The sequence below is a fragment of the Ostrinia nubilalis genome, chromosome 21 (genome assembly GCF_963855985.1).
Source record: "Ostrinia nubilalis chromosome 21, ilOstNubi1.1, whole genome shotgun sequence".
Lineage (NCBI taxonomy): Eukaryota > Metazoa > Arthropoda > Insecta > Lepidoptera > Crambidae > Ostrinia > Ostrinia nubilalis.
The window spans coordinates 9,360,971-9,386,755 of record NC_087108.1 but is presented as its reverse complement, the minus strand read 5'-3'; the positions used below and the strand labels follow the sequence as shown (position 1 = coordinate 9,386,755).

General features: G+C 41.0%; 1 protein-coding gene and 1 long non-coding RNA gene across 2 annotated transcripts in view; one reads left to right on the top strand and one right to left on the bottom strand.

Moving 5' to 3' along the window:
- LOC135082344 (oxysterol-binding protein 1) overlaps window positions 1–18,556 on the top strand; it is a 32,580-nt gene extending 14,024 nt beyond the window's left edge. The window contains 5 exon segments of the mRNA XM_063977134.1: window positions 1,746–1,919; window positions 5,623–5,811; window positions 14,683–14,825; window positions 16,151–16,341; window positions 17,891–18,556. Coding sequence (XP_063833204.1) covers window positions 1,746–1,919; window positions 5,623–5,811; window positions 14,683–14,825; window positions 16,151–16,341; window positions 17,891–18,054 — 861 coding nt within the window. The 3' untranslated portion in view covers window positions 18,055–18,556.
- Window positions 16,958–17,830, bottom strand: LOC135082347 (uncharacterized). Its single transcript, XR_010259398.1, has 2 exons — window positions 17,416–17,830; window positions 16,958–17,240 (listed from the first exon to the last, which is right to left on the bottom strand). It is a non-coding gene; the product is annotated as an uncharacterized LOC135082347 (long non-coding RNA).
- Window positions 18,557–25,785: the final 7,229 nt, after the last annotated feature.

Here is a 25,785-nt window from a genome sequence, read left to right as displayed (position 1 = left end):
TGAACAAAACATGTTTTTGCTGCAAAACTGTATTTAACGAATGAATGGTTACACATTGTATTCTTTTATTCTATCAAGATTCCATAGAATAACAAAAAATTTCTATAAAAATAAGACCATTTTCAACCGACTTCAAAAAAGGAGGAGGTTCTCAATTCGACCCGTATGTTTTTTTTCTATGTTTGTTACGCGATAACTCCGCCAATTATGAACCGATTTGAACAAATCTTTTTTCGGCGTATAGGTAATACCTCAAGGGTGGTCCCATTTAAATTTAATAATAGAAAAAACAACCCCTTAGGGTGGAAAATTGGGGATGAACTTTTTTATACGCAATATCTCCGCCGATTATAAATCAATTTGAACGATTATTTTTTTGTTGAATAGGTATTATCAAAAGGGTGGTTTCATGCGAATTTAAAGAAAATATTTCACCCCCAAGGGTGGAAAATTGGGGATGAACTTTTTTATACGCAATATTTTTAATTTTTAGTTTTTTTTTGTGTTCACGCATTTGAAGTCGGTTTTATTTTTTTTAAAAGTTATTATTTACCATCAAGGAAAAAATATTTGATACTTGACTCGTGTATTGTAGTGACATTAGGATTATGTATTTTAATCCTGCTATGTCTTATCTCTATAACAGTTTCTTAATTTAGTCAAGTAAAATTCCTATAAAATGGCTCATGTTGGCCATCTATCATACCTTGATCGCCTTGAGTCGCCTTGAGTCGCCCAGTATTAAATCCTTAGATCGACTTTAAACTGAGAGCTACAAGTTTTGATATTTTTTTGTGAGGAGGTTATCCATAATCCATAAGACATATCAGCTAGTTTCTTTTTTGTTGTTTGAAGAAGCAAACACAGGCACACAATTAATTCGATGGTGAGTGACTACCGTGGCCTATAGATAACTATTAAAACCCTAACAAAAGCACGCCTTAGTTTATGGATGACCCCTTGGCACTTTTTTTATTGTTATTTGTGATATAGTTGTATACTGGATGTTATATTGTGTTCCCGATGTCCCTACCTTCAAAAATCCTATGTTTTCCTCCTCCTGCCTGTTTCCAATACAATCCTCCCAGCACTCGCCTATCCCATACCTGCTATCCTCTGATGAATTTCTGATCATACTGGTGTGTAGGGAAATAAATGGGTTACTTTACAATTTTAGTAATGTATTGTATTGTTCTATGTTACATAATAAAATTAGGTCTTACTGAATAGCTTGAAAAGTAGCCTTGTATTAAGGAGCTTTACTCAGACTCAGAACTTATCACGATGTAAGTTGTTGTAATGCCTAAGTAAACTTTTAAACTTGTCGAATATTTGCTATTTGACATCATCATAGTTGTCACATCTTGGAGATATCTAATGTTATTATTTTCTCCCGAGTTTATTTTATTATTTTTATGTTTTAAACATACGCATTTTACGCATCCGAATAAAAAAAACATATTATAGTCGCATTTGCATGTCGTGGCAGCCTGTAATTGATCAACACTTTGTTTGTGTTTAGTGGTGTAAAATCTTTGTATTTGTGTAAGATTCGTTGGTTGCCTCCCAAATAACTAAATCTTATAAGCACTTTGGAACTTGTATTCTGTTAGCTTTTAAGATTTTTGGAATAATAAATAAATGGTCATTTATAAAAAAAAATAAAAACAGACGTAACTCACCTGCACACCACAATGATCGCACCACCAAACCTTTCGGCCGTATCTCAAAATTGCCCCTCCTAGGTGTCGCACCACCCGCCGATGGTGGCACAGTTCTGCGAGGGGCAGGCGGGCTGGCAGTGCTGGCAGGAGTTCACGATGACCACCAAGTTCCGCGGCAAGTACCTGCAGGTCATCCCGCTGGGCGGCGCCTCCGCCATGTTCCCCGCCTCCGGCAACAAGTACACGTGGAGGAAGGTACGTGCGGCTTGGGGTTGAGCTTGCTATACAGGCATATGCTCTGTGTGTGTCACAAACTGTACTCTTATGACGCGAGATGCGGCAAACTTGCTCAGTGTCCTTACAATACTCCCGTTCCGAGAGTAAACGTGCGCGCGATACTGTGTGTTTTTCTGTACGCGTGTATTCCATGATCCATGTAGTGTTCTTGTTATGAGAGCACACTTGCTCCTTGTCTATAGAGTTGATGAGTGGCCTATTAGTCCTCTAGCTAGGGTTCCAAGGCTTTAGGTACGATTTTGGATCAGGTGGATTGTCTTGGCGCTGTGGAAGATACTCTTGATTTGAGAGCACACTTGATTCTTGTCTTTAAAAGTTGATGAGTGGTCCATTTTCCTTCTAGGGTTTTCAAGGCTTTAGAGGTACGGTTTGAGGTGGATTGTCTTGGCGCTGTGTTAGATATTCTTGATTTGAACACACTGTCTTTATGACTGATGCTGTGGAAAGAAGATTGTCAATAAATAGTTGGGTAAATATGGATAGGAACTTTAGAAGACATCATTTGGTAGGATGGTAGTAGTTATGTCGCTAGGCGTCGCACACCCGCCGATGGTGGCGCAGTTCTGCGAGGGGCAGGCGGGCTGGCAGTGCTGGCAGGAGTTCACGATGACCACCAAGTTCCGCGGCAAGTACCTGCAGGTCATCCCGCTGGGCGGCGCCTCCGCCATGTTCCCCGCCTCCGGCAACAAGTACACGTGGAGGAAGGTACGTGCGGCTTGGGGGAGCTTGCTATACAGGCATATGCTCCGTGTGTGTCAAAATGTACTCTATGACGCGAGACGCTGCAAACTTGCCCAGTGTGCTTACAATACTCCAGTTCTGAAAGTAAGCGTGCGCGCTATATTGTTTTTCTGAACGAGTATTCCATGTAGTGTTCTTGTTTTGAGAGCACACTTGTTCTTGTCTATAAAGCGTTGATGAGTGGCCCATTAGTCCTCTAGGTTTCCAAGACTTTAGGTATGATTTGAGGTGAATTGTCTTGTCACTGTGGATGATAGATACTCTTGATTTGAGAGCACATTTGCTTCTTGTCTTTAAAAGTTGATGAGTGGCCCATTAATCCTCTAGGTTTCCAAGGTTTTAGGTACGATTTGGGGTGGATTGTCTTGTTGCTGTGGAAGATATTCTTGATTTGAACACACTGTCTTGATGATTGATGCTGAGGAAGGACGATTGTCAGTAAATATGGTTAGGAATTTTAGTAGAAATCATTCGGTAGGATGGTGTGGTAGTTATGTCGCTAAGTGTCGCACACCCGCCGATGGTGGCGCAGTTCTGCGAGGGGCAGGCGGGCTGGCAGTGCTGGCAGGAGTTCACGATGACCACCAAGTTCCGCGGCAAGTACCTGCAGGTCATCCCGCTGGGCGGCGCCTCCGCCATGTTCCCCGCCTCCGGCAACAAGTACACGTGGAGGAAGGTACGTGCGGCTTGGGGGAGCTTGTTATACTGGCATATGCTCCGTGCGTGTCACAAAATGTACTCTTATGACGCTGCAATGTTGCCCAGTATCTTAACAATACCGGGAGTTTTTTTGAGAGTTAGCGTGCGCGCGATATTGTTTTTCTGTACATATTCAATGTAGTATTCTTGCTTTGAGAGCACACTTGCTCCTTGTCTATAAAAAGTTGATGAATGGCCTATTTTCCCTCAAGGGTTTTCAAGGCTTTAGGTACGATTTGAGGTGGATTGTCTTGTCACTGTCGCTGGAAGAGACTCTTGATTTGAGAGCACACTTGCTTCTTGTCTTTAAAAGTTGATGAGTGGTCCATTTGCCTTCTGAGTTCTGCGAGGGGCAGGCGGGCTGGCAGTGCTGGCAGGAGTTCACGATGACCACCAAGTTCCGCGGCAAGTACCTGCAGGTCATCCCGCTGGGCGGCGCCTCCGCCATGTTCCCCGCCTCCGGCAACAAGTACACGTGGAGGAAGGTACGTGCGGCTTGGGGGAGCTTGTTATACTGGCATATGCTCCGTGTATGTCAAAATGTACTCTATGACGCGAGATGCGGCAAACACGCCCAGTGTGCTTACAATACTCCAGTTCTGAAAGAAAGCGTGCGTGCTATATTGTTTTTCTGAACGTGTATTCCATGTAGTGTTCTTGGGCGGCTTGGGCTTTGATGACCATCGGATTATAATATTATGTACTCTCTGTATATCTCGAAATGTGCTGACGTGGTCCATGATGCTGCAACGTTACCCAGTGTTCTTGCAATTTTGCTTACTCTCGTTCCGAAAGTCTGCGTGCGTTGCGATATTGATTTTTTGTTTCAATGTAGTATTCTTTCTTTAAGATTTCTCTTGCTTCTTGTCTCTTCATCTCTTGCCATTACATGAAGTTGTTGAGTTGTCCTGGTCCTCTAGTAGTGTATCTAAAGCTTTAGGTGGTGTGAGGCAGATTGTCGCGTCGCTGTGGAAATTAGAAGACTGTCGGTAAATAGTAATAAATAAGGTTTGCAAAATTAGAAAATTGAGTAGCAAACACTCGTTAAGACGAAGTGGTTAGACAGTTTTTTGTATGGATAGAGTAGTTCGTCTAGTGTCATGGCATTGTCATAAAAAATGGTCCTACGACTAGACGTAGATCAGAAAATAGGTAGTCTATACTTCAAGCTGAGTATTCACGAGACCATTGATGATTTTGTCGGTACGTAACAATAAACGTACCTACTTCTCGTATGTGTTTCTACACTACAAATTCGCAGGCAGGAGGTGGAAATAAATCCATTCGAAAACCTTTCTCGACGTTTATCGATCGAAGTCCAGTTAGGGTTAGCAGACCATCAGTCTGGTGCTAGCAAGTGGTCCTACGATAGCGCTGCGCAGGTGATCCACCACCCGCCGACGGCGTCGATCTACTGCGAGGGCGCGAGCGGCTGGACGTCGTGGCAGGACTTCGCCGTCAAGAGCCGCTTCCGAGGACAATTCATCAGCATCTCACCCTTCGCTGAAGCATTCGTGTTATTTCGTCGGGGAGGCAACCAGTATCGCTGGAGCAAGGTACCGCTCTACGCAGGCGATTGGTCGTCGTAGTTCTGTTGTTAGTTATCGTTGGTAGATTTCGAAATTGTTGTTGTCGATATCATTGCTGTAGTTTATAGAATCGGTAAAATAATTTCAGCATCAGTCAGAATAGATGTGTAGTTATCGATGTTGAACATTGTTTGGTCGTGTATTGTCATGGTTAATTAGCATAAATGTATATTAAAAGTATACTAATACTTAGTAATAAAAAATACATTATTCATATATGGTAATTGAAAAATCTAAATTTTAAGAACTAAGACCAAAAACCATTTGATATTTATATCATGTTTTTTTCCCGTGGCTCTGTTAGTTGTTCTTGTAGAACTAAGGGCTAGTAAACTAAGTAAGTTAATTAAAAATATTGCTTGTGTGGTTCTAATAGTAAAACCCGTCGATTTCCGTTGCCCCCATATTTTGTCCCCCATTGCTGGACATCGGGAATCGACGGTGTAACCAAGCAAACCACAGCAGGGCCACTCCAAAACGCTGTTAACGTAGTTTCGAATCTATCTGTCACCGTCGGTCATTCATTGGCAACATTCAAAACTTCGGATAACGTTTTTCGGAGTAACAAGGAAAACTGTCACTGTCCTTACAACAAACAAAAGGGCATCGTATACAAGTTGAATGGCTTGCAGGTGACAACGACGGTGCACAACATAATCGTGGGCAAGCTGTGGGTGGACAACCACGGCGACATGGACATCGTGGGCGAGGCGGGCGCCGCCGCCGGCTACGTGGCGCACCTCAAGTACCTGCCCTACGGCTACTTCAGCAAGGACACGCAGCGCAAGGTCACCGGCGTTATCAAAGACCCGCAGGGCGTCGTGAGTACCACACCACACTTGACATAGACAACTATAAGGCCGCTACACGCTAAGAAATGTCGCCGGGTCTACGCAAGAATTCGTGTCGTTTCTACACACGAATTGTACAGTCAGCGTCAAAAAGACACCTAAAGTAGCCAATAAGTTCGCAACACGTCTTTGTGACATTTGCAATAAAGTTGTGTTATTAACTTATTTAGACACTTTGGGTGTCACAAACTATTTGACGCTGACTGTACATTGCTCCGGCGCTGACCAAGATATAATTATTGTATGCGCTAGATACGACACGCACTGTGACAAATTTTCAGAGCTAGATCCGACGAAATTCTTGTCTTATTTGCGGCAGACAACGTGTAATTTCTTAGCGTGTACAAGAAGCCTGTCAATAGTCTATCTACTGCTGGACAAAGTCCTCCCCCAAAAAACTTCCACAAAGATCGGTCCTGCGCTGCCCGCATCCAAGTGCTTCCTTCACCAGATTTTTGGTCCATCCAGTGGGCGGCCTGCCTACAATACGTTTTTCAGTCTATGGACTTATGGACAGGGAGTATGCATGTTTTAATTTCCTTCCTTTCTTTTGTCTTTCAAAAATCTGTATATTGAGATACAGATAATTGAAATTTCGTGACGTCACTTAATACATTAAAAATACACGGAGCTTGCCATAAAGATTGATTGAGCGCGTGTAAATAAAGAGACGTCATGCTTAGCTGATGCCGTAAAGTTAACGCTTATATTTTTGTTTTCTTGTTCAACAAGCTTTTACTGCTGTACAGTTTTTGATCTTCTTTCCAAAAGTGGTAGTTTAGTAACGTGTGTGTTGCATGCAGCCGCATTACGTGCTACAAGGGCACTGGGACAGCCGCGTGGAGGTGACTCCCATGATGACGGCTAATTTAACATTATAGCGTCTAGCCTTTGAACTAAATCTAAAAAACTAAACAATTATCTTCTTTACTGCTGTACAAAGGCCACTTCTTCTTTCCAAAAGTGGTAGTTTAGTAACGTGTGTGTTGCATGCAGCCGCGCTACGTGCTGCAAGGGCACTGGGACAGCCGCGTGGAGGTGACTCCCATGATGACGGCTAATTTAACATTATAGCGTCTAGCCTTTGAACTAAATCTAAAAAACTAAACAATTATCTTCTTTACTGCTGTACAAAGGCCACTTCTTCTTTCCAAAAGTGGTAGTTTAGTAACGTGTGTGTTGCATGCAGCCGCGCTACGTGCTGCAAGGGCACTGGGACAGCCGCGTGGAGGTGGCTCCCATGATGACGGCTAATTTAACATTATAGCGTCTAGCCTTTGAACTAAATCTAAAAAACTAAACAATTATCTTCTTTACTGCTGTACAAAGGCCACTTCTTCTTTCCAAAAGTGGTAGTTTAGTAACGTGTGTGTTGCATGCAGCCGCGCTACGTGCTACAAGGGCACTGGGACAGCCGCGTGGAGGTGGCTCCCATGATGACGGCTAATTTAACATTATAGCGTCTAGCCTTTGAACTAAATCTAAAAAACTAAACAATTATCTTCTTTACTGCTGTACAAAGGCCACTTCTTCTTTCCAAAAGTGGTAGTTTAGTAACGTGTGTGTTGCATGCAGCCGCGCTACGTGCTGCAAGGGCACTGGGACAGCCGCGTGGAGGTGGCTCCCATGATGACGGCTAATTTAACATTATAGCGTCTAGCCTTTGAACTAAATCTAAAAAACTAAACAATTAACTTCTTTACTGCTGTACAAAGGCCACTTCTTCTTTCCAAAAGTGGTAGTTTAGTAACGTGTGTGTTGCATGCAGCCGCGCTACGTGCTACAAGGGCACTGGGACAGCCGCGTGGAGGTGGCTCCCATGATGACGGCTAATTTAACATTATAGCGTCTAGCCTTTGAACTAAATCTAAAAAACTAAACAATTATCTTCTTTACTGCTGTACAAAGGCCACTTCTTCTTTCCAAAAGTGGTAGTTTAGTAACGTGTGTGTTGCATGCAGCCGCGCTACGTGCTGCAAGGGCACTGGGACAGCCGCGTGGAGGTGGCTCCCATGATGACGGCTAATTTAACATTATAGCGTCTAGCCTTTGAACTAAATTGTTTATTTGTAAAACAATTATCTTCTTTACTGCTGTACAAAGGCCACTCCTGCTTTCCAAAAGTGGTAGTTTAGTAACATGTGTGTTGCATGCAGCCGCGCTACGTGCTGCAAGGGCACTGGGACAGCCGCGTGGAGGTGACTCCCATGATGACGGCTAATTTTACATTATAGCGTCTAGCCTTTAAACTAAATTGTTTATTTGTCTTCTTTACTGCTGTACAAAGGCCACTTCTTCTTTCCAAAAGTGGTAGTTTAGTAACGTGTGTGTTGCATGCAGCCGCGCTACGTGCTGCAAGGGCACTGGGACAGCCGCGTGGAGGTGGCTCCCATGATGACGGCTAATTTAACATTATAGCGTCTAGCCTTTGAACTAAATTGTTTATTTGTCTTCTTTACTGCTGTAGAAAGGCCACTTCTTCTTTCCAAAAGTGGTAGTTTAGTAACGTGTGTGGTGTGGCGTGTAAATAGCCACACCAGGCGGGATCTTAATCGGAAGTCCAAATTACGTTTCCCAAATGATTTTGCCTGCAGAGGAGAAATAGTTGGTCCCACTAACCTCTGAGCCAATCTCGGGTCCCCTTCCGTCAGCTCGACCACTGCTAGGCACCGGGACACTCCGGGATGAAGATGGATCGGCTTCACTTCCCCTGCAGGGGGTTCGGGTCACGAGCAATTTGGGCTTTTAACGCGGAGGTGATTTGCGTAGATGCGTTGTGCGTTATGATGCGATTTGCGGGAGATAAAAGTGCGGTTTTTTCACTCGCGAGACGGCGAAGATGTGCGATGCGTTTAAGTTCTTACGGTGAAGTGTGTCAAAGCTTGACGTTCAGAAACGCCAAGAATGACCACAGAGATGTGGAAACCAAACAGTTTTCTACCTGCAGACAAACTATTTGGGAATTTAAAATCAAAGTAAAGTTATGCGTGCATCTGCGTAACCATACTCCCCGCCTTGAAAGTTCGCAGAAACTTTCAAAAAACTTAATAATGTGAACTTAATACGTTGCAATCCTTGCAATGCAACAGTGTAAATTCAAAGAAAAAATAAATAAATCAAAAGAACTCAGACCTCGAGTCTAATAACTTAACAATAAACAATTAAATGCGTTAAAATAAAATATATTATTGCGTAGGTACTGGGTACAACTTCACGACAGGACGTTTAAGGTTACCATATTTGGTCCTAACCATCGCTACGCGAGTGACACCATCTGTACCAGGGTACACCTCAGAAATGTTAAATGCTAATTAAATGCGTTAGCCTTATGTTCAGGTAAATCCGTAGATTCAGTAAGAGAAAAAGATGCGAGAGGCCACTCCGATGGTAGTGATTGCATCCATGTGGGTCCTTGCCACCATAAATCATTATCAACAAGGTGAGAAGGCAATAAGCCTCTAGAGAGACAATCACTCGGATTCTCTTCTCCTCTGACATGATGAAAATTATCTGGAGATATATTCTCCTGTATTTGCGCGACTCTATTGCTCACGAACACCGACCATCGATGCGGTGACGAGCGTATCCACGACAATGCGATCGTAGAATCAGAAAATGCGTATATATTTGCGATAGGAATGCGTTTGCGGTAAGTATCAGCCACAAGTTTTACTAACTTGGACATTAAAAGCGCTGCGCACAACTCGAGACGCGCGAGCGTTTGAATTTTTGTAGGCGAGACCTTTGATTTGGCACATAATAATCTGACCGTTATATTTGTCTGATCTATCGTCTGCAAGTAAACAACACAACCGTAACCGTTCATACTTGCGTCGCAGAAACCCCAATATGACGTGGAATTTTCACAGTGGAAACCAAGGGTAACTCTTGGATTAATGCAGAAAAACGTTGTACTATTGTCTCGGAAGGTGTATCGTCCCAGCCTGCGTTACTAAGCCAGAGCTCTTCAATAAGTAACTTGGCGTATAATATAACCGGAGCTATCAAACCGAGCACATCGAACAGGCGGGCCACAACCGAAAGAATATTCCGTTTTGTGCATTTCTCAATCATCTGAGATGCCTTAAAATGGAAGGAATCATTTACTGGATCCCATGAAAGACCAAGGATCTTAGAAGATACATTGTTTCCTTCTGAAAAGTTTATAGGACTCCGGTGTGACTCAGGGAGATTCTCCAATAAAGTACGAGAGTTACTACACCATTTGACCAAGTCAAATGCACCGGACTTGAATAGCGAGATCAATTCTTGCGCCAAACAAGCGGCAGTCTTCTCATCAGGAACAGAATGAACGAGATCGTCCATATAAAACTTAGTCTCAGCAATACTAGCTGCGACAGGATATTCTGCGCTCAAGTCAGACGCTAGCTGTCGCACAGTGCGCATAGCTAGGAACGGACTTGATTTAAGCCCAAATGGGACGCGGTTGAATTGAAATGTGCGGATAGGCTCATTGCCATGAAAGCGATACAATATCTTTGAATATTTGCGATGGTCATCAATAACACCAATCTGCAAATACATTTGTTTAATATCAGCCGTAATGGCTATCGGAAAAAGTCTAAAATCAAGTAATAAAAGAAACAGATCGGCCTGTAAATTAGGACCGACGTGAAGAACGTCATTCAAGGACACACCAGTGTGCGTCTTCGCGCTCCCATCTAATACTATGCGCGGCATGGGTTTGTCAGGTCGCACGACGGCGTGGTGCGAAATATAGTATCCCTCATCAGCGTTATCTGAAGTAACCTCAGACAGGTAATCGTTATCAATATAATCTTGGATCACCTTATCATATTGCTCTTGCAACGAAGGATCCTGTTTAAACTTCCTTTCCAGGGCCATAAATCGTCGCTGGGCGGGAGTGCGAGAATTGCCTAAGTTACTAGGATCTTTGGAGAAAGGCAAAGATACGCAATATCTACCGGTGTCATCTCGCGAGACAGACGATGCGAATAAATTCTCGCAGATCGTATCTTCCTGGCTCAAATAACCTTTGACCGGTAACTCCTCTAATTGCCAAAACTTATGTACCATTTCATCTAGCGCCAATGCTGAGAATGAAGTTGCCATATTATTAACACCTTGACTACCTCCCATGAGCACGTAACCAAAAGCAGTAGATAAAGCTGGCGGAGCTTGTGAGCCAGAATCCACTCGATTTCCCAGATAAATATACGGAAATAGTTGCGCTCCTAGAACTAGGTCTATATTACCAGGCACATTCCAGGTAAGATCTGCTAACGGCAAATCATTCAAATACTCCATGTTACAATTCTCAATAAAGTGCGAAGGCAGTTGATCAGTTATAGAATCTACCACTAATGCTTGTATCCGGTATTTATTGTTCAAATCAATGCGCGACTGAATCTCCATGTCCACGTATCCACGTATTGGTCTCGATGATGAACCAACACCCTTTACGTATGAATTCGTAAGTGGAATGACAACTAAATTCAGAGATTTGCAACAATCGATTGTAATTAAATTATTCTGAGAGCCATTATCTATCAAACATCGAATAATGCGTTTATAATTGTTAGCATTAGGCTGCATGGCATACACTTGCGCGGTTGAAAGTAAAATTGTAGAGGTAGGCTTTAAATTAGCGCTAAAAGACAGCGAAGAACCGCCTTGCGGTGGCTTCTCATTCGAAGCTGCGCTCCCCGCAGTATGGGTAAGCTGCACGGGTTCGCGACTCACTGCGCTCAATTCCGGGTTCGAGCCCATTGCGGCGGAATGAACCGGTGCGGACGTGCTCATGTGCACAGCATGCGTATGCGTATTTTTGCGAATATCATCATTACTCGTCTCAAAATGCAAAAGTGTATTATGCTTCTTACCGCACTGCTTGCAAACTGACGTGGATCTGCAATTAGTTAACGTGTGCAATGCGCTAAGACAGTTGACACAACTATTTTTGGATTTAATAAAACCAAACTTCGCTTGCGGAGAACTTAAACCTTTGAATTGATTGCAGTTGTAAATTCTATGGTTGCCCTCGTTACAATATAAACAAGAGCTGTTACTGTTATTATTATTTGCGTTTGACATAAAAGATTTATAAGAAGTCGCAGCTGGTTTGTTCGAGCCGCGTGTGTTCGACTGCGAATTCGAACTATTGAAATTATTAGAAAGTGTCAAAATCTTAGTTTGATCTTGCATGAACTTTATAAAATCATCTGAGGTGGGCAACTCCTTATCTCTAACTGAAAATTCAAAGGCGTGAGCTGTTTGCCCATCAACCTTGCGTAGGGCACAATGGAGCAATATAAAATCAGTCAAATCCTCTATACCTAACTGTTTTAGAGCTGCGACCGAAGAGGCATATCGTTGTATGAAATTATCCAAACTTCCCGCAGATGATGTACAAGTTTTGGAATCTAAGATGTTGCTTAAGTAATGGATGCCTAATCGACGCTTGTCCTGATATTTCTTTTCCAGACTGTCCCAAATTACGCGATAGGTATCACCAGTCGGAATTATGCCTGCTGTAATTTTCAGGGCATTATGCGTAAGTTTCCCTACCAGATATTGCACACGCTGCGAGTCAGTCAGCTGGGGATTATGATGTATATTAGCCTTGAAGGATTCATAAAAAACCGGCCATTTTTCCATGCTACCATCAAATGACGGAATGTCAATCGGTGGTAATTTGATATGCATATGCGTTTCAACCGGCCTCGATGGCGCGGCTGAAGAGGCACTCATCTTGTTCCTCATTCTTTTGATGCGAGTGTATAAATCCTCAAAAGCTATCATTGGGCTATAGTCAGGCACAGCCGATGCGTTTTCTAACAAGCTAAATTCGTTTATGCTGTCCACAATAGCCTCAAATTTGGAATGTAATGCGTCAATAGATTCCGACTCGATCATGAAGTGTTCGTTTGACCGAGTATCCACAAATGATGTCACTTTTAAAGAAAGCTCGTAAATGCTATTCACTTTCTGAAATATCGCGTCTTTTTTTGCGTGAAGAATTTTCAATTTGCGTTGAAAATCCTCCATTTTGCGTATTATAAAAGTGCGTAACAAAAAATAAAAATATTAAAATTAATTGCGAATAATATACGAAATTGCGAATATGCGAAGTTGCGAACGTTCGGTCCAAAATTGTACCCAGAATAACCTCAGGTTCCTTAACCGTACCTATTGAAATTATAATGCGTAACAATAATGCAATAATCCCGAAAATTATTTCGATAAAATAAATCGTAATTTGAAAAATTTTCCAAAGATGTCAGACAGATGTCAAAATTTGGAATTTTCTAGAAGTTTACCAAAATTACGTAAATTATATGAAAAAATTATGCGAAAATTACTGATGCTATCCAAGCTGAAGGACCACAAAAACTATGGTGTGGCGTGTAAATAGCCACACCAGGCGGGATCTTAATCGGAAGTCCAAATTACGTTTCCCAAATGATTTTGCCTGCAGAGGAGAAATAGTTGGTCCCACTAACCTCTGAGCCAATCTCGGGTCCCCTTCCGTCAGCTCGACCACTGCTAGGCACCGGGACACTCCGGGATGAAGATGGATCGGCTTCACTTCCCCTGCAGGGGGTTCGGGTCACGAGCAATTTGGGCTTTTAACGCGGAGGTGATTTGCGTAGATGCGTTGTGCGTTATGATGCGATTTGCGGGAGATAAAAGTGCGGTTTTTTCACTCGCGAGACGGCGAAGATGTGCGATGCGTTTAAGTTCTTACGGTGAAGTGTGTCAAAGCTTGACGTTCAGAAACGCCAAGAATGACCACAGAGATGTGGAAACCAAACAGTTTTCTACCTGCAGACAAACTATTTGGGAATTTAAAATCAAAGTAAAGTTATGCGTGCATCTGCGTAACCAGTGTGTGTTGCATGCAGCCGCGCTACGTGCTGCAAGGGCACTGGGACAGCCGCGTGGAGGTGGCTCCCACGATGACGGCTAATTTAACATTATAGCGTCTAGCCTTTAAACTAAATTGTTTATTTGTCTTCTTTACTGCTGTACAAAGGCCACTTCTTCTTTCCAAAAGTGGTAGTTTAGTAACGTGTGTGTTGCATGCAGCCGCGCTACGTGCTGCAAGGGCACTGGGACAGCCGCGTGGAGGTGGCTCCCATGATGACGGCTAATTTAACATTATAGCGTCTAGCCTTTGAACTAAATTGTTTATTTGTAAAACAATTATCTTCTTTACTGCTGTACAAAGGCCACTCCTTCTTTCCAAAAGTGGTAGTTTAGTAACGTGTGTGTTGCATGCAGCCGCGCTACGTGCTGCAAGGCCACTGGGACAGCCGCGTGGAGGTGGCTCCCACGATGACGGCTAATTTTACATTATAGCGTCTAGCCTTTGAACTAAATTGTTTATTTGTAAAACAATTATCTTCTTTACTGCTGTACAAAGGCCACTCCTTCTTTCCAAAAGTGGTAGTTTAGTAACGTGTGTGTTGCATGCAGCCGCGCTACGTGCTGCAAGGGCACTGGGACAGCCGCGTGGAGGTGGCTCCCATGATGGCGGCTAATTTAACATTATAGCGTCTAGCCTTTGAACTAAATTGTTTATTTGTAAAACAATTATCTTCTTTACTGCTGTACAAAGGCCACTCCTTCTTTCCAAAAGTGGTAGTTTAGTAACAGCGTGTGTGTTGCATGCAGCCGCGCTACGTGCTGCAAGGGCACTGGGACAGCCGCGTGGAGGTGACTCCCATGATGACGGCTAATTTAACATTATAGCGTCTAGCCTTTAAACTAAATTGTTTATTTGTCTTCTTTACTGCTGTACAAAGGCCACTTCTTCAAAAGTGGTACATAGTTTAGTAACGTGTGTGTTGCATGCAGCCGCGCTACGTGCTGCAAGGGCACTGGGACAGCCGCGTGGAGGTCGCGCCGGTGACGTCGGCGTCGCCCGACAACACGGTCTGCAAGACCGGCAAGTTCACCGTCGCCTGGGAGCGCGTCGCAGCGCCGCCAGACTCTGACAAGTCAGTACACAGACACTACAATACCCGGCGATAAATATTGCACATCGACCTTTAGAAAGAGACAATCGGCTAATTTCGGTTTCGTAGAGCGTTATCACTGTCGCACTTGAACAACGACTGACAATGACGTTTTGTCAAAGTGTAAACAAACTTTATTTTAAATGTGTGCAATTGATTTTGCGAATTAAATTGCTAAAAACTTTTTATAGTCGTGAAAGAAAAGTGGTTCACAATGTGTTAAAGTATTTGTCGAAGAGAAATACTAAGGGTTCGGACAATATTTTCATTGAATAATGTTTTGTCAATGACGTTTTGTCAATCGTATAGGTAGTATGCGACAGAGATAACGCTCTACGAGCCGAAATTAACCGATTCTCTTTCCAAAGGTCGATGTGCAATATTTATTGCCGGGTACTGTATATTTTCAGACTCATCTATAATCTCTTCATTGAACTAGCATTGACCTGTTGTAACTCACATATTATTAGGTAGTACATTACATGTAAAAACCTTCCCGTCTATATCAACTAAGAAATCTCAGACTGCATCACATGTTACATTTTTAGGCTACAAGAAGAATAACTTTACATGAATACGTACTTCTTGGCACATAGGTTCGTTTTACCTAAGGGGAAACTTGTTCAGGTACACAGAGCTATATGGAATCGTCACACACATGCGCGCCACACTACGCTGTTCATACTACACTCGACGTCAAATAAACCTCCCGCGACAAGCATTTTCAAACGTATGCATCCCCACTTCCCACCAATATTGGTATCATTTAAAAGCCTAGTTCTAACCTTCATTTCATTAAAGGAATGGTTTTTACCCCAAAAATGTGTCTTTAGAAGGATCCAGTCACTTCTTCAAAAAATAGGTAGTTACGCTAGAGCCAACTTTTATGGCTATAAAACTGTTAAGTTGGGTTTAATTGCTATCCATCTGTTAAAGAGGACACGTGAAATCATTATTTGGTTTTATAATCATAAAAATTGGTCTAATTGATCCCATAGGTGGGCCCAAAGTGAGGTATTTTTTCAAGTCACATTTATGGTATATGTTAATCATTTATTAAGAAATTAAATGTGTTTTTCTTTAAGGATATTTATTGGGCTTTCAAATAACACCAATATGGTTGGGGTACCATGATTGTGTCAGAAAAAAATCGTCAAAGTTCGCGTCGCGGAAGGTGCGGTTTATTTGATGTTGAGTTTATTTTTCGATACAGACAAGTGTGCGGGCGGAGGCCTAACATTACTTTTAAATTACAGATAAAATCTGTCTCATGTGAAATAGCTCTCAACTGTGTACTGTCCCGGCAGGTGGTATAACTTCACGCTGCTAGCCGCGCAGCTGAACGAGGCGGAAGCGGGCGTGGCGCCCACTGACTCGCGGCGGCGGCCCGACCAGCGCCTCATGGAGGAGGGGCTGTGGGACGACGCCAACGCAGAGAAGCTGCGCCTCGAGGAGAAGCAGCGAGCCGCGCGCCGCGAGCTCGAACAGGCCGCCGAAGGTAACACACCACTGCTTGTTGGAAAATTACAACTACATGATCTGTTTTACTTTGTTGTGCATTCGTTACATAGGCCACCACTGCCAGCGTTAGTATACAATTTAGAAGGCATGCACATGTCAATTCATCTATCCATCATCCATGATAGAACAGGAAACGTATTTTTTAAGCATAAAGGCCTATTCAAACCTGAGCGATATTCGCTGCCGCTGTGGGTAAGAGGTACATACCACGCGGGTTTCGCTCAGGTATTTAGTATCAAGTACCGCTGCTAGAGTACTATTACCGCATACCCACTGGGTTTTCTCTGCCGCAGACGGTAGCGAATACCGCTTAGGTCTGAACAGTATTATTATAGATGACCCACGCTGAACTGTCCCACCAAACTCAATGATAGGGGGGCGCTGCCATCGTTCAATTATTCGCTGGGTGCGAAGTACTAGGTGGGGGTAACATAATCGATCGCAGCGCTCATGGTGGTCAAAAGTAGAAATAATGTAAGCTCTGTCATCAGATGTATCTGTCAATGGCAAAGCGATTCTACATAATACATTTTAATATCATTAATTAATCGCATGAATAGGGCCCTACTGGGAACTTAAATAAAAGAGTGGACTGTTTTTCGATAGGGCTGGTTTAATAGCCGTTTACTATTTGGAAATAACTAGACTATACAACGTGGTAGTACAAAAATGAGTCACAGTAGTTGTTGTGCACAGATGTTTGCCTTATGATGAGAGCGTGAATTATTGAACTCTGCCCTTGTTTTGTTCTTAATTCTTCTACATCTCGGACTTGTCCAGCCAATACCAACAACTTTCCTTTAAATACGGTTTGTGGTTGGAATTTGATATTGTAAAACTCACAAACCCGGTCTTCAAAACAATACTCATTTCGATCTGAAAACGATATTTAATTTATTACTAGTGATACAGGAACATTTAAATATATTTACTGTTATATAATGAAACCGATAAAGTAGCTTTTTCTTTTTGTTTTACTGTAAAATTACAACTATAAATAAAGTAAACAAACCCTGACACAATCAAAATTAAACACACTTTTTGGACTTACCTCATTTGATTTGAATGACCAAAATTATTTCAAAACCTTTTTTCCACCCAAATCGTGGTATCACAACAATTTATTAGTTGAAAATATTTGTTATTTTTTCACAAATATACGACCTAAATGTCAATGTGACAGAGCCCACAAAGTTGTAGACGCTAGTTGGCGCTGTAATCGTGCACAGAGCCAATATGGTTTCCAACATGGCAAAAATCGGAACCAGCGATCCGGTATTGACGGTGGCGCCCTACTGTCAATGTCATGCATAGGACAGTTCAGTATTTTGGAACTATACCGCATACCCACTGGGTTTTCTCTGCCGCAGACGGTAGCGAATACCGCTTAGGTCTGAATAGGCCTTTATGCAGCTTTAGTTTTATTTTATTTTACCGATTCTTCACATGAAGCGATGAAACGTTACTTGGACAGTTAATTATTTTGTATGGTAATCGGTGTGATAATGGGCATATTTGTTCCTCAGCGGCGGCGGCTCGCGGGCTGCCCGCGCCGCCGGCGCCGAAGCCGCTGTGGTTCACGCGCGAGCCGGCGGCGGCGCCGGGCGACCCGCTGCGGCACCTGTACAACCGGCGCTACTGGGAGTGCAAGCAGCGCCAGGACTGGGCCGCGTGCCCCAACATCTTCTAGCGCGCTGGGCCGCTTTGCCGCGCTTCGCTCGCCGCTGTAGGACGATGACTCGCGTATAGTTGACCCACGCTGAACTGTCCCACCAAACTCAATGACAGGGGGGCGCTACCATCGTTCAACTATATGGTTTCCAACATGGCACAAATCGGAACCAGCGATCCGGTATTGACGGTGGCGCCCCACTGTCAATGTCATGCATAGGACAGTTCAGTATTTTGGAACTATACTGTGAGCGTCGCGCGCGAGCCGACGACGGAGCGACGCGTTGTTCGTCGTGTGTCGTTGGCCGCTGTGAGGGTAGACTGATTCGCTCCCGCCGTCGACTCGCGGCGCTCTAGGATATTTTGTAAGATCTATTACAAATTGTACATTTTCAAGTGGATGTAAGATAATTTGTTAATATTTTTATTATAATAAATAATAGAATGATATTTGAATACAAAGCCATAACATCTGTATCATGTTAATTATTATGAAAATAAAATATAATGTCTAAATTTAAGTTTTCTTTTCATTCATATTTAAACCCTACCTAAGTGAAATCAAATACCTACACAGTAAAATCAAAGAAAAAGCGACGGGAATAATATTTTCAACATTTTTATTAAGAAAACGGAAACAGTGAAAAAGTACATCAGTTGGTTATAATATTGTTTATATAAACAAATCTTTTACAGTTAAAATGTTCACTACGTTTATACTCTGTCCCTATAGTTAAAATTTTTGTAATAAATTATATTATTCTTTCAATACAGTAACTTCTATTTTTTATGGCCTAAAATAAAATTAATGAAAGTGAATAAAAAAAAATCTTAATCTTACTAAAGATGAGTCGTGAAATGTGTTTCTAGGGCAACAAAATTATCGACTTTTATTTGTTACCTAAATGAAAAACATTTTGGAGATGAGTTGAAATGTATTATGTAATCTAAAATTAATTTACTCGAGAAATAAAGATTATTTGAATGTTGTTTTTAACCTAAAAATATTGTGACCAGTTTGTTTAAAAATCACTATAAAATACTGTCGTGGAAATGCTAAAAAATAGGAACAGAGTAAAATGTAGCACAAACAGTTAGATGTAAAGCAGATAAATAATTCTTCGTATTGATATACATATTATTATACAGGGCAATTATCTCATTTCCTGAATAAAAATTGAAATGCGAAAGCAACTAAGTAATATCTATTTTATAATATGACCATCTACATAAATAATTTTAAATCAATCTATTATATTTGGAAGTTTGTGTTTGACTTACTCAGATAATGAGACAATCAAAACTTATAATTCAGCATTAATTTTATATTTATACATTTACACTTTGCTTTTGCCGAAAAGTTTCTCTAAACAGCATCACTCTTCTAAACAAAATAATTACATTCATATTTCGCTCGATAATGAATTTAGCAAGTCATAAGTAAATAATTTTAATAAGATCTCGAGGCATTTTAGCATAATTTATTCAGTTAGCACTTGAAATAAAATTAATTAAAAAACAGTTGGTTTTCTTTGAGTTGTTTCTTAATTTGGTGAAGTTTTTATGACATACATTTATGAGTAATTAATTAGTAATGACTGAACACCAGTTTTTTTATAAATATAGGTAAGTATAAAAACTAAATAACCAATAGAGTATGGATTCATCATATCGATTTAATAATTAAAACAAATATTCACCAATTTTGCGTACTAAGAGATGATTTTTTTAACATTGTCAAAATAATTTTGTAGTTTTTATCCAAAGTTGGCCCAAAAAACTTTAATTGAACTACCAAACAGCTGTAGCTTATTTTCCGTGGACACGAGTACGCTGGCTTTGTCTCGTATTCGGTACCTCTAGCATGAACAACTTTCGTTTTCGAATCGTTTGCGTATTCGACAAAATACGATATTCAACCTTTGACAATTTTGATTCTCAAATAAGTTTCGTGCAACCTTATACTACTTTTCTCATACTAAGTTCACTTTACGACACATTCACAAGGGCGCTGTTGTAGTTTTCGTACTAAATCTTTTGATGGCGATTCGAATAAGCAAACGATTCGAACTCGAAAGTTTTTCGTGCTAACCGTACAGAGCACGTCTGTCAAAAGGGTGACTTACGAATTTGACTGGCTGCCCTTGAAGGCAGGTTGTCTCAACATCCAAACCAAGAGATCTTTCATCTACAACGCCTAGAATGCACTAAGAATGATTTAAAAAATCAATCAAATTTCTGCACGTCTATTTACATATTTTACAAGGGAAAGAAATAATAAATAATATTTCTATACCTTTGATATGAGCGTCCTTTCAGTACATAGATATCAATCTCAACAAACAATGCTAAATTTCCATTGAAATAAAATGAAATTAATGTACATCATATTTACAAAATCAGCTGTGGTCAAGAAGTTTCACTTATAATTTTGAAAGTATTTGGGACAGGACATATTATTTAAATTAAATGTAATCCTTAGGAAGGAGACAATGATTTTTCCTATATTCATTGAACATTCATATACACTGAATTATTTTAAGACAATATTTTAATTATACCAATACCATTGACTGGTAACTTACCCAAAGTCCTCTTTATTAAAAATATAATATGTTATTTAATTAATGTCCACATAGTTCTCAGCATAAAGATTCAAATATTACGTTTACTACGAGCTAATCACACAAATAGACCACAACTCTTACTTAATGATCAGCAACTATGAACTATTAAAAACTAAATTTCAATATTATCATCACATGTAACACTGTATCTCAAAGCAGGTTATGTTTTTTTTATTGTTTTTTTACACTCGTTCGACTAGCATTGCATCTAACAATATTGTTGATATTTATGCAACATTGAGACAATAGTTCTTAAGAATGAATGTATGGACAATTTATAGTAAGACAAATGTAGAAATAAATATACAGGGTGTTAGGTAAATGGGTATATGAGCCGACACTAGCCCATGTTAACATGGTGATTAGGGTTTCTGATTTCTCGACCTATTTTTTTTCTCGAGTTTCGGGAATTCTCGAGGCCAAAGTCTCGAGTTTTCTCGGGTCTCGAGTCTTTTAATGAAAACTGTTGAAATTGGTTGAAATTTAATGAAAACACAGGTTTTTTTTATCTAATATACCTACTTTTATTGCACAACAATAAATATTAGAATTTAGTACCACTTATTTTGGTAAGGAAAGAAACAAAAAATAAAATCTTCTTTCCTAATTAATATTAACTAATAATCATAACAAAAGTCATAAAGTCGCGGGTACTTTAAGGATAAATAACAATAAAAATCTGGAGCTACAATTGAATCACTTGTTTTCTAAAGAACACCAGTCCAAATAGCAAAATTACGATAAATAGTTTTTTTTTTTAAACAAAAAAATATTTTAAATAAATTTTTAAATCTCTTAAAGATAACGACTTGAATAAACTTTACCAGGAGGCACGAGTACCTAACCTAACAGACAGATACATTTTTTAGTCTTTAAATCAGTCAGCGTTAAATATACTTAATAAATATAGCATACTCGTTGGTGAACATTATTACCACTTTATACTCAGTTTCGATTGAGATCAAATCAAATCAGCTAAAAAAGGAAAGACTAGGCCAGTCTAAAAGCAACGTTAACCTATTAAATAATTAAAAACTTACTTTTGTCTAAGAAAATAGGCTTTCAAGAATATTAAAGCTTCAAAATCGAAACTCGAGAATTCTCGAGCTCCGGTAATTTTTTTCTCGTCTCGAATGAAGCCAAATTTCTCGAGTTTTCTCGAGTTCGAGAAAGCTCGAGCAGAAACCCTAATGGTGATATAAATGGTATGGTGAAGTCAGAAAATTGATATCTTAATTTTAATTATTTTAATTTTCATACAAATCGGATTTTATCCCAACTAATATTATAAATGCGAAAGTAACTCTGTCTGTCTGTCTGTCTGTCTGTTACGCTTTCCCGCTTAAACCTCGCAACCGATTTTGATGAAATTTGGCATAGAGATAGTTTGAGTCCCGGGAAAGAACATAGGATAGTTTTTATCCCGGTTTTTGAAACAGGGACGCGCGCGATAAAGTTTTTCTGTGACAGACAAAATTCCACGCGGGCGAAGCCGCGGGCGGAAAGCTAGTAAAAAATATTTTGTATGAAAATTTAAAAAAAATAAATGATAATATCAAATTTCTGACTTCACCATACCATTTATTTGCCTATGTTAACATGGGCTAGTGTCGGCTCATATACCCATTTACCTAACACCCTGTAGATGGAGCTTTATTTCTTAAATTGCTTTCCAATGCAATTTTTTACAGCTAGAGAAAGAAAAGCAATTAAACAGCAAACAAGACAGGACATAGAATGAGCAACCAAACAACTAGCATGTAGCAAAACACTTCTCATACAACAGCCATTTTTTGAGATTACATTAATTTAATACTATCAGGTTATTGTATGAAGTGCGGAAGACAGGGGGATCGTCAGTATTAATTGGAAATTCTTAGGCGGTATAAACAGTTACGTATCACTTTGATTTATACCGTATTTATTCGTGAAATCTCAATCATCATTTTTGGGCTCCATCTACAGACACTTCTAGTTCACAGTAGCAAAGTATACGATCCTACAGAGAAGTTACGTAAATGCGGCTTAGCGCGAGCTGCGTACGTGAACAGCACAGTACTCACAGACTATGTACAATACACAAACGTTTACATTGGTCTATGAACCTTCGGGATGACTCAAAAGTTCATATCAATGTGTCTCAGCGCGCCGGGCGGCGGCTGGCGCACATTACACTTAACATTATTAGGATTATTTATTATTAGCTTCAAACACACCACCTCATTTCGTCAAGTGCTCATACTAAAATCATATCTTTTTCGTATTTCGGATTTGATCGCACACACGTAATTTAATTCTATTGTTAAATTATAATCGATGATTACAACAAATAGCGTGTAAATTAGGTCCCACGTAAATCTTAAAAACCTGAAGTAAAATTGTAAATCAACAACTAATCAATTTTGCTAGTTTTTAGGAGTTTGAATAAATCACAATTTCACTCTAAGCGTTTAGAGAGTAGAGTATTATAATGAAGCCTCACCTACTACTGCCGCAATGAGGACGTGACCAAATGAGGCGCGCCACCGTGGCCAGTTACACCTTAAAAGATCTTTATATTTACATTTCAAAATGGTAAAACTTAAAAATACATAACAAAATAGATATGAGTGGCTAGTTAGAGAAAAATCTACCAAATATTTGTGATTACATAACAAAATTCAAGCACAATAAACATCAACAGAAACAAATAATTACATGCCTCCTCGGACTCGAAACAAAAACCGGCGCGGGCCGGCGCGACTTGCGAGCCATGCTTGACAAGAAGACACACAGCTATCTGTCGACAACACGCTCTATGCTTAGTTGTCGACAGGAAGATTTGGACACAACGCTTCCTGTCATCATGAGACTCGGAAACCATGCATGAATGTCGACAAGAAGATTCAAACACAATGCTTTCTTGCCGCAAGACGCGGACACCATGCTTCACTGTCGACAACATGCGAACACTATGCTTCACTGTCGACAAGATACGAACACTGTTTCATTGTCGACAATAACATTCAGATACGATGCGCCAAGTAGACGCGAACACCTTACTTTATTGACGAAATGATGCGCAACTATGCTTCATTGTCGACACGCCGCGAACACTTCCTCGTCATTATCTACGCGATCACTTTCGGCGTTACGCGTAAGACACAACACTTGGCTAACTCACTCGGCACCGGGCCGGCCGGGTCGCGTCGCCGCAGCGACGGACCGATAACAATATTTTTTGGATTTCAAGCGCAATTTTATTCATTAAATGCTCAATCTTAGCTCTTTCACATCACCCACTCGTAAGCGGTCGCTCGCCGGAGCCTGCGCAAGCTAGCGGCCCGACTGTGGGGCAACGACATATTTACACTGCACTCGGTCGCACTGTTCACACGCGTTTTTGGTTCGTGACAATCCTTAACTAGAGAGAAACGTCTGTCGGCTACTCGCTGAAGTAGCGCACCTTGCCGGCGCCGCACCTCACCACGTCCTCCCACGCTGGAAATAGAAAGAACATAATATTAAATTGACAGTTTTGTTTTTATGTTATTAGCATGTTAAGTGAAGAAGATTCATTAATTAATAATAAAGTGTATAGTTGGCTAGTCGGTCCAAGTAATTCATGAAATAAGATGTACAAATAATATTGTATTCGCGTACAACCACATATTTATTTTTGAAGAAGTGGATTCTAGCTTGTAATTTACTAACGATAAAAGTGATTTTTCAATGCGTGTTCCATCTCCTCCAGTTTGACTATCCAACCACAAACTCATGAAGTAGTTCAAGACATTCGATTCAGATTTATTGCAAGTCAGATGTTAAAGTAAGTAATGTTCTGTGCAGGTGCAGGCTACTCCGAAACGGACGCTGGATACAAAGTTTCGGGTCTATCTGTCACCATAGCTCATGCTGGCAACACGGTTTGCGTGAGAGGGATGACAACATTAGAAACTTTGGACAACGTTTTTCTGAGTAATCCCGCTGTTAAAGTCCGGTCGCCGAGCTGATAGAATTCCTATGACCCCAATCTCCCCATTCTTATCACTGCGGTGAGTGTGCGAGCGTGACAGCAATATAATTACACGCGAGCTACCTAGCTTGGGGTCATTGTACGAACTTCTATGTGCTCGGCGACCGGACTTTACCTATAAATAAATAAATTAGATGTTGAACTAACCGGAGCCGACGTAGTCAACTAGCTGATGCAACACGCGGGTGTCCGGCGGCGGCGCGGGCGCCACGTAGCGCAGCGCGCACGACCCCACGCCGACCGCCACGCCGCGCGCCGGGACCGCGCCGCCCGCCGGGACCGCCGTCGGCGGCGCCGGCACCGCCGTTACGGCCGTTGGTGTCTTCACGTCCAGCTGGAAAGACGCGAATTATTGTTTTGCTTTTAAAAGAAAAAAATATTGTATTGTTCGAACTTTCCTAGACACGATAAGCAGAATTTTTAAAGAATCTATCTAAATATATAAAAGGAGAAACTGACTGACTGACTGACAGATCAACGCACAGCCTAAACGGCTTAACGTAGGCACTTGAAATTTGGAAGGGACGTAGCTTAGGTACCGTAGAGGTGCACTAAGAAAGGAATTCCCAAAATTCCCACGGGAACGGGAATTAGTGGGAAAATCATTTTGTATGAAAAATCTAAACCGCTTAAGTTGGACGCTTGAAATTTGGCATACAAGTACCTTTGTAAACTTAAAGCTTAGTTACAACAGGATATAGCAAAATTCCCACGGGAACGGGAGTTAGCGGGAAAAAACATTTGTATGAAAAAATCTAAACCGCGTACGAAGTCGCGGGCGGCCGCTAGTAATATTATAATTATCACACAGTGATATAACTTATTTGATCTATGAATTATTAACATCGAAATAGCAATAAAAAGATATTTACAAGCATTCAAAATTGCGTAAATAAGCGTTATGTCACACACGTAACATGCGCCTACGTAGAACGCTGCTTATTACTCGTATTTCAACGTATATAGTGTCATTATGAGATTGCAAGTATTTGTAGTTTAGGTATTTTAACTCTTCAAAGAGCACTGGACGATTTGGACTGGTGTTCTGCTCGAAAAGGAACTTTTTTTAGACCGCAGTGTGGAGTTGGGAGCTGGAATGTTGTCGGTG